The 9,681-nt window shown below is 31.2% G+C and overlaps 2 protein-coding genes across 2 annotated transcripts in view; one reads left to right on the top strand and one right to left on the bottom strand.

Moving 5' to 3' along the window:
* LOC119608638 (protein ABHD13) overlaps nucleotides 1–3,131 on the top strand; it is a 3,850-nt gene extending 719 nt beyond the window's left edge. Inside the window, exons 2-4 of the mRNA XM_037963132.1 lie at nucleotides 1–455; nucleotides 529–707; nucleotides 2,388–3,131. The exon at nucleotides 1–455 is cut by the window's left edge and continues 129 nt beyond it. Of these exons, the coding sequence (XP_037819060.1) occupies nucleotides 1–455; nucleotides 529–707; nucleotides 2,388–2,496 (743 nt within the window). The 3' untranslated portion in view covers nucleotides 2,497–3,131. The remainder of the gene's footprint in view (nucleotides 456–528; nucleotides 708–2,387) is intronic.
* Nucleotides 3,132–3,144: 13 nt separating this feature from the next.
* On the bottom strand, nucleotides 3,145–7,447 carry LOC119608637 (DNA repair and recombination protein RAD54-like). Its single transcript, XM_037963131.1, is given in 8 exon segments — nucleotides 3,145–3,570; nucleotides 3,634–3,754; nucleotides 3,757–3,796; nucleotides 5,279–5,540; nucleotides 5,600–5,743; nucleotides 5,814–5,970; nucleotides 6,029–7,313; nucleotides 7,389–7,447. Coding segments are annotated over 8 exon segments (2,358 nt in total). The 5' UTR covers nucleotides 7,392–7,447; the 3' UTR covers nucleotides 3,145–3,224.
* Between the last annotated feature and the right edge of the window lie 2,234 nt (nucleotides 7,448–9,681).

Raw genomic sequence — 9,681 nt, forward strand, 5'->3', positions numbered from 1 at the left:
AGGTGGTCTTGCATGCTTTCTGGGTGGCGCAACCAGAGGAGCGTTCTAAAACATGTCCCACATTTGTGTATTTTCATGGCAATGCCGGTAATATGGGTCATCGCATGCAAAATGTTTGGGGCATTTTCTATCATTTGAATTGCAACATTTTAATGGTGGAATATAGAGGTTATGGCCTATCTACGGGGGCTCCCAGTGAAAAGGGACTGGTAACCGATGCTCGTGCCGCTATAGATTACCTTTACACCCGTCATGATCTAGATCATACACAAATTGTGGTATTTGGCCGCTCACTGGGTGGTGCGGTCGCCGTAGATGTTGCCGCCGATACCGTGTATGGCCAGAAGATTATGTGTGCCATTGTAGAGAATACATTTACCAGTATACCGGAGATGGCGGTAGAATTGGTGCATCCTTCAGTAAAATTTATACCTCATATATTGTATAAAAATAAGGTGTGTGTTTGCCGAAGGTTTTATAACCACAGTTTTTGTTTTAATTGTTTCTTATTCTTGTGTTGTTTCTCAGTTCCATTCATTATCGAAAATATCGAAATGTTCAGTGCCATTTTTATTTGTATCCGGTTTGGCGGATAATCTAGTGCCACCACGTATGATGCGAGCCTTATATACGGCCTGTGGTAGTGATCGTAAACGTTTATTGGAATTTGTTGGTGGTTCTCACAATGATACCTGGATAGTTGATGGGTAAGTTGTATAGTTTCTAGTTCCAGCTCAGTTCTAGTTTCGTTCTAGTTTATGTTTTGTTTAGTACTAGTTCAGTTCCATTTCAGTACTATGTATTTCAGTTCTCGTTAAATTCTATTTCAGTTCTAGTTCAATTCTAGTTCAGTTCTAGTTCAGTTCTAGTTCAGTTCTAGTTCAGATCTAGTTCAGTTCTAGTTCAGTTTTAGTTCAGTTCTAGTTCAGTTCTAGTTCAGTTCTAGTTCAGTTCTACTTCAGTTCTAGTTCAGTTCTAGTTCAGTTCTAGTTCAGTTCTAGTTCAGTTCTAGTTCAGTTCTAGTTCAGTTCTAGTTCAGTTCTAGTTCAGTTCTAGTTCAGTTCTAGTTCAGTTCTAGTTCAGTTCTAGTTCAGTTCTAGTTCAGTTCTGGTTCAGTTTTCGTTCAGTTCTAGTTCAGTTCTAGTTCAGTTCTAGTTCAGTTCTAGTTCAGTTCTAGTTCAGTTCCAGTTCAGTTCAAGTTCAGTTCTAGTTAAGTTCTAGTTAAGTTCTAGTTCAGTTCTAGTTCAGTTCTAGTTCAGCTCTAGTTCAGTTCTAGTTCAGTTCTAGTTAAGTTCTAGTTCAGTTCTAATTTAGTTCTAGATCATTTTTAGTTCAGTTCTAGATCAGTTCTAGTTCAGTTCTAGTTCAGTTCTACTTCAGTTCTAGTTCAGTTGTAGATCATTTTCAGTTCTAGTCCAGTCCTAGTTTAGTCCTAGTTCTGTTCTAGATCAGTTCTAGTTAATCTAGTTCAGTCCTAGTTTGGTCCTAGTTCAGTTCTAGTTCAGTTCTAGATCAGTTCTAGTTCAGTTTGAGTTCAATTCTATTTCAATTCCAGTTCAGTTCTAGTTCTGTTCAATTTAAGTTCTTGTTCAATTCTAGTTGAAATCTAGTTCATTTCTAGTTTAGTTCTAGTTCAGTTCTAGTTCAGTTCTAGTTCAGTTCTAGTTCAGTTCTAGTTCAGTTCTAGTTCAGTTCTAGTTCAGTTCTAGTTCATTTCAGTTCTAGTTCATTTCAGTTCAGTTCTAGTTCAGTTCAGTTCTAGTTCAGTTCTAGTTCAGTTCTAGTTCAGTTCTAGTTCAGTTCTAGTTCAGTTCTAGTTCAGTTCTAGTTCAGTTCTAGTTCAGTTCTAGTTCAGTTCTAGTTCAGTTCTAGTTCAGTTCTAGTTCAATTCTAGTTCAGTTCTAGCTCAATTTTAGTTGAGTTCTAGTTCCGTTGTAGTTCAGTGTTAGTTCAGTGTTAGTTCAGTTTTAGTTCAATTCTAGTTCTAGTTTAGATCTAGTTCAGTTCTAGGTCAGTTCTGGTTCAGTTCTAGTTCAGTTCTAGTTGAGTTCTAGTTTAGATTTAGTTCAGTTCTGGTTGAGTTCTAGTTTTGTTCTAGTTCTGTTCTAGTTCAGTTCTAATTCAGTTCCAGTTCAGTTCTAGTTCAATTCTAGTTCAGTCCTAGTTTATTTTTAGTTCAGTTCTTGTCCAGTTCTGGTTCAGTTCTAGTTCTAGTTATGTTTTAGTTCTAATTCTGTTCTAGTTTTATTCTAGTTCTGTCCTAGTTCTGTTCTAGTTCAGTTCTAATTCAGTTCTAGTTCAATTTTAGTTCAGTTCTAGTTTATTTTTAGTTCAGTTCTAGTCCAGTTCTATATTGAACTTAATTTTCTTAATATTTTCCATTACAGCTATTACCAAGGTATAAAAACCTTTCTCAACGAATGTCAAAATATAGTGCCACCCTTGGAAAAGCCTCCAGAAAAGAGTAATGTTTGGAATGAAATCCAAGATGTTTAAAACGTTTTTTTTTTAATTTTTCAACATATACTACTGTAACTGTTAAGTTTTATAACTATCTATTTATTCTTAAATTTTGTTAAGAATTTATATGCATTTTTTAACTAAATTTTAATTAATTTTATATTTATTCTTATTTTAAAAAGCATATAGAATACTATACTAAAAACGCCTCTATTATTAAACACTAATACGTTCTCTAACTTTAAACTTCCTACTTACTTACTTACATACCTTCAACAAAAGCTAATATGTATGCTTATATATATGTTAACTGCCAAAATGAAATGATTAATTTGTTAATAATTAACGAAAAATCTGTTGTTAAATAGCTGAGAGATCATACGAAAAGATCTCAATGTCGAATAGGGAAACATTTTATTTCTTTATTGTATAAAAACGTTAAAAAAGAATTAAAACATTGAGAGAGGCTGTGGGAAACATAAAGAAAACAAATTCTATTATTAAAATAAAGCTTTAAATAATGTAAATATTTTAGTTTTTTAAAAAATGATATTGTTAAACGAGATTTTTTTTTTTTAACGAAGTATTAAAATCTAAATGAATAGTAAAAAGATTAAACTAAAAACACTAAAGCAATTATTATACATAAATATATATATAATAAATAAACTAAACAAATTAAAAGAACATCAAATAAATTTTATTTCATTTTTATAACAAATTAATAATTTATTTCAGTACAAATCTAAAGCTAAAAATAAGAACTATTCAAAATCACTATCCTTACTATCATCTATATAATCTTCTTCCTCTGATTCTTCGGATTCATCTGATGATAAATCTTTAGCTTTATTCTGTACTTTAACTCCTGGAACTTCTTCACCCTTTTCACTTTCTTGTGAGTCTAATTTTCTTTTCACCTCTGCCTGAGAACGATGATGAAATACAAACGATATACATTTACTAGTTTGCCAAGCTTGTGATAAAGTACTATCCGGTAGACCTTTATTATTGGAACAATGATACCACTGTGATAAATGCGAAGTACAATCGGTGTCATCGGGCGGTGGTTGGGTTTGTATGTTATTAACACAGCGTTTGCATTTTAATCTGATAAATTTAAAAACGTTATTGTTAGATAATTTCAAAGTATTTAAAGTTCTAAATTATTACTTATTATGGGTATCTGATAAAATGTCGGCCTCATAACTGAACAGATCTTTTAAATCGTCACGAGTGAAATGTTTTTCCTCACTTTCGTTGTTATCGATGATCGTACTGGATAAAGATTTTTGTGCGTTTGACGTTGTAGGATTTTCTCTTCAATGGAACCGGTCTGTAAGAAGAATAGAAATTCGAAAAAGAAAATGTATTATAAAAAAAGCTTTTTAAACTTTTGTACAAAAAAAAGCTTTTTTAAGCTTTTTAACAGAAATGTTTTTTAAGTTTTTTTTTAACGAAAAAGCCCTTTTTAAGCCTTTTTAACAAAAAAGCTTTTTTTTAGCTTTTAACAAAAAAACTTTTTAAGCTTTTTAATAAAAAAGGTTTTTAAAGATTTTTAACAAAAAAGTTTTTCAAGCCTTTTTAACGAAAAAGCCTTTTTTAGCTTTTGACAAAAAAGCTTTTTTAAAGTTTTTTTTACAAGAAAGTTTTTTTAAGCTTTTTATAAAAATACTTTTTCAACAAAAAAACCTTCTATTACAAAAAGCCTTTTTTTAAGCTTGAACAAATTTTAAGCTTTCTAACAAAATAATAATAAAAAGCTTTTTCTAAAAAAAAAACTTTTTTATTAAAAAAATTATATTTAAAGTTTAGTTTAGTTTGTCTATTAAAAAGTTTATAAAAGTTTTTCTGTTAAAAATCCTTTAAAATTCTTTTCGGTAAAAAAGCTTATAAAAGTTTTTCAGTAAAAAAGCTTATAAAATCTTTGCTGTTAAAAAGCTTATACAAGTTTTTCAGTAAAAAAAAGCTTATACAAGCTTTTCTATTAAAAAGCTTATAAAAGCTTTTCCGTTAAAACACTTTTTTGTTAAAAAAAATTATAAAAGCTTTTTCGTTAAAAAGCTTATAAAAGCTTTTCTGTTATAAATGTTGTTTAGTAAAAAAGCTTTTAAAATCTTTGCTATTAAAAAGCTTATAAAATTTTTTAGCAAATGAGCTTTTTCGTCAAAAGGTTTATAAAAGCTTTTTTCTGTTAACGAGCTTATAAAAGCTTTTCTATTAAAAAGTTTATCTAAAAAGCTTATAAAATCTTTACTATTAAAAAGCTTATAAAATTGTTTTCAGTAAATGAGCTTATAAAAGTTTTTCTGTTAAAAGGCTTAAAAAAGCTTTTCTGTTAAAGAGCATACAAAAGCTTTTCTATTAAAAAGTTTATAAAAGATTTTCTGTTAAAAATCTTATAAAAGTTTTTCAGTAAAAAAGCTTATAAAATATTTGCTGTTAAAAAGCTTATAAAATCTTTGCTGTTAAAAAGCTTATAAAATCTTTGCTGTTAAAAAGCTTATAAAAGCATTTATGTTAAAAAGCTTTTCTGTTTAAAAGCTATTCTATTAAAAAGTTTATGAAAGCTTTTTCTGTTAAAAAACTTTTAAGTGGGAAAGCTTTTAAAATAGTTGCTGTTAAAAAGCTTAAAAATCGTATAAAAACTTTTTTGTTAAAAAAAACTTACAAAAGCTAAACAAGCTTTTCTGTTAAAAATCTTAAAAAAGCTTTTATCGTCTTTGATAAAACACTTTTTTATAAAAAGCTTTTTCTTAAAATTTTCCCAAACTATTTTCTCACCAAAAAAAAAAAAAACACTAAGAACACTACTCACCGCCACCAAACGATATATAAAACAGGCTTTCTTCTGGCCATCTCTCCAAATACGAGCCATCGCCTGTTCATCATTGGCCGGATTCCAATCGGGATCAAACATAAACAGACGATTGGCACCAATCAAATTCAAACCACAGCCACCAGCCTTAGAACTCAGCATAAAAAGAAAACAATCAACATCGGGATCATTAAATTGATCTACAACTTTGCTGCGCTTTTTAATGGTCATCGAACCATCCAAACGGACAAAGGGATATTTTCTGGAAATTTTTTAATAAATTATTTTGTCATTGATTTGTTTAAGTGTTTTTCGCTTTACCTTTTCCTGGCCAACTGCTCAAATAAATCTAAAGTTTGGGTATAATTTGATATTAAAACTACTTTATCATCGGTATTGGCCCTAATGGTGGCCAACATAAAATCCAATAACATAAATTTGCCACTAAATTCTGGATTGAATTCTCTAAAAGTTTATAAATGAGAAAAACAAATATTAAGACTTAAGAGAACTGAAAGATATAACAAAATCTTACTTGGTTTTATAATTGGCCGGCAGAACGTTTTGTGAATTTTCAAAACCATTTTCTCTGGCTATAATTTTGTCATAGATTAAATCCGGATGACTGCATAGTTTCTTTAAAGTTGTTATATCAGCCAAAGCTGTTAAGGTGGACGATTTTTCCTGGCAATCTTTGGAAGTTATACAAAAGTTATTTTCTTTATAGTTTCCTATTACAATTCAAATTACCTTGCAAACTCTTCCTTATCTTATCAGATTTTAAGAAATTCCTATATAACTGCAATTGTATGGCGGTCATTTTGGCACAAATCACCATTTCAAATTTAACGGGCAAATATTTGGTCAATATTTGATTTGTTCTTCTAATAATACATTGATTTACTATGGCTATTAGCTCCTGAGTCTTTTCCACAGCTCTTTGCCGTTCCTTATCACTAGAATCGGCATTTTGTCCCCGTAAAATGGCATTTTCATAACAGCGTTTAAACTCCGAGGCTGTGCCCAACATATTAGGATTAACAAAGTTCACTAAACTGAAATACTCGGTAAGATCATTTTGTATGGGTGTGCCCGATAGTAAAACACGACGCTTAGTTTTCAAACCCATTAAAGCCTGATAGGTAAGATTATCACTGTTTTTAAGGCGGTGACCTTCATCACATATAACCATGCCGATTTCATTGCGACACAAAATCTCTGCATAAATACGAAACGTTTCATAGGATATTATCAGCACCGGAGTACCACAACGTTGACTTGTATTATAGGCAAACTGTTCTAAGCTTTTAATGGTATCCTCTTTAGAGCCACCTTCCATGGCTAAACAATGCATACGGCCCTGCAGCCATTTGTGAAATTCCTTTTCCCAATTTTTCACCAAAGATGAGGGACACACTATAATAACTTTTGAAATAGTGGGTTTACAATCGGGACCTTGCCTTAGCAAAGTCCAGGCTAAAGTGACACATTGTAGAGTTTTGCCCAAACCCATTTCATCCGCCATAATGCAACCATTGAAATCACCCTTTTTACCTTCCACACATTCGTACATAAAACGTACTCCCTCTCTTTGATGGGGACGCAAAATATTACTTAAAATAGGATCCACCACAACGTGTACCAATATTTTATTAGGATCCATTGACAAACGTTCATGTTCACTATAGTTAGGTGGGCTATACAATACTAAAGCATTACAGGCATAGGGATCGTGTAGAGCCTTTCTAATGGTAGATCTGCGTAAACCCAAACATCGATTGCCACTATTGTAGTCTGGCACATAATTGGCAATGGGTACTTTAAAAGGTTTTGCTAAAATCCTGGTTATAGCCAGTTCATAATCACTCTGTGGCAGGGAGATTAGTGGTGTAGTTTGTGATAATGGCGGAAATCTTTGTATTTGAACATTTTCCTGGACACAAGTACGTTTACGTTTATTTTGAAAGGGTGTAGTAAAATTTAGACTAGGTTTTAGTTTATTGGAGTTATTTTGGCTAGGAGCCAAACTGCGACGCTAAAATTTATAAGAAATTTAAAAAATTACATATTAAAAAAGTAAAAAAACATAAATTTTTCATCTACAAATTACCATTTTCACCAAGTTTGTTATTGTTTTGAAAAATCCGCTCTAAAAAAAAGTAAACAAACTTTTGACAGCTTAAGATGAGAACAGTTAAAATATAAGCTGCCACCTTACAAAAAGGATAACTTAATAATGATGCCACAAAAAACGCTTAACAAATATGTAAAGTTCGGTTTTAATTTAATTCTATATGAGTTCTAGTTTAGTTTTGTTCTGGTTCTGGTCTAGTTCTGTTTTAGTTCTGTTCTAGTTCTGTTCTAGTTCTGTTCTAGTTCTGTTCTAGTTCTGTTCTAGTTCTGTTCTAGTTCTGTTCTAGTTCTGTTCTATTCTAGTTCTGTTCTAGTTCTGTTCTAGTTCTGTTCTAGTTCTATTCTAGTTCTGTTCTAGTTCTGATGTAATTCAGTTTGAGTTATATTCTTATTCAGTACTAGTTTAGTTCAAGTTCTGTTCTAGGACAGTTCTAGTTCAGTTCTACTTCTGTTCAAATTCAGTTGTATAGCTATATAAGCCTATAACTTTGTAAAACATAACAAGTTAGAATGCTATATTCGGCTATGCCGAATCTTAAATACCCTCCACCTGCAAGCTACTTTTTATTAAAACTCAATGCATTTTATAAATTGTTAAAGTTTAAGGGCCGGATTAAGTTCATACTAAGGATTTTACTTAAATATGTATGTACTTTAGTACTAAAGTACTTTATTTCCCCTACGGAGAACTGTAAAGCCCTGCATATTTTTTTGTTTCCGTAATGACGATACTATTTATCATTTAGTAATACATTATGCGTGTATGTAACTAATTTTGATTAGGTCCAGAAAAAATTGTATTAGTGATTTTCAGATACAGACATTCTACGGGTGCTATGACCTATTATGTTCCGATACTAAAAAATTGCGTAGAACGGCCTTATATGGGACCAATAATGGGCCAATTCGAAAAAATTAAGCAAAATGATTTATCTATACACATAACATACTCATGTCGAATTTTATCCGGATATAATAATTTAATAATATATTATGTGGTATTAAGTGATTTTCAGAAGTGAACCTTATATGGGAGCTTTGACCAATTATGGACCGATAATGAAAAATTTCCGTATAACAATTAATATATACAAAAAACACATTCATGTCAAATTTTATCCAGATAACTTTTCGGAAGTGGACCTTGTATGGGATTTATAACCAATTATGGACCGATGTGGACAAATTTCGCTGTATGATTTATATATACACAAAACATATTCAAGTCGAATTTTAGACCGATTTATTAATTAATGAAATATAAACGTTTTAGTTATTTTCGGATGTGGACCTTATATGGGAGCTATGACCAATTACTCCCCGATCCGGAAAAAACTTCGTAGAGTAATTCATATATACACAAAACATATTCATGTGGAATTTTATCCCGATAGCTTTATTTATCAATTAATTATGCTCGTTTTTCGGATGTGGACCTTATATGGGAGCTATGACCAATTGAGAACTGATCCGGAAAAAATTTCGCTGAATGATTTATATATATTCAAAATATATTAACTTCGAGTTTTATCCCGATAGCTTTATTAATTAATGAAATATGTGCGATTAAGTGATTTTCGAAAGAAGACTTTATATGGGAGCTATGACCAATTATGGACCGATACGGAAAGAAAAATCGTGGAATGATTTATATATACACAAAACATATTCTTGTCTAATTTTATTCCTATAGCTTTATTTATCAATGAATTATGCGCGTTTAAGTGATTTTCTGATGTGGACCTTATATGGGAGCTATGACCAATTATGGACCGATCAAAAAAATATTTCGTAGAGTGATTCACATATACACAAAACATACTCATGTCGAATTTTAACCCGATAGCTTTATTTATCAATGAAATATAAACATTTAAGTGATTTTCGAAAGGGGACATTATATGGGAGCTATGACCAATTGTGGACCGATACATATTTAAGTCCGTAGTATGATTCCTGTTCATATAATGTTAATATATACAAAATTGTGTGTTGATACCGATATATTTGAGCGAGTTATTAACGATGAATTCATTTCCGGGAATATGTACCTTTGTATGGGGGCTATGGGAAATCTTGAATCGATTGTCACAATTTTGAACGTAATTAATCCCTGGATGATAAAAATAATGTGTGACTTTCGAAAGGGGACATTATATGGGAGCTATGACCAATTGTGGACCGATACATATTTAAGTCCGTAGTATGATTCCTGTTCATATAATGTTAATATATACAAAATTGTGTGTTGATACCGATATATTTGAGCG

This window comes from Lucilia sericata, unplaced genomic scaffold (assembly GCF_015586225.1).
Source record: "Lucilia sericata isolate MDLA Ls3-8-SP2 unplaced genomic scaffold, ASM1558622v1 Contig000862F_arrow, whole genome shotgun sequence".
NCBI lineage: Eukaryota > Metazoa > Arthropoda > Insecta > Diptera > Calliphoridae > Lucilia > Lucilia sericata.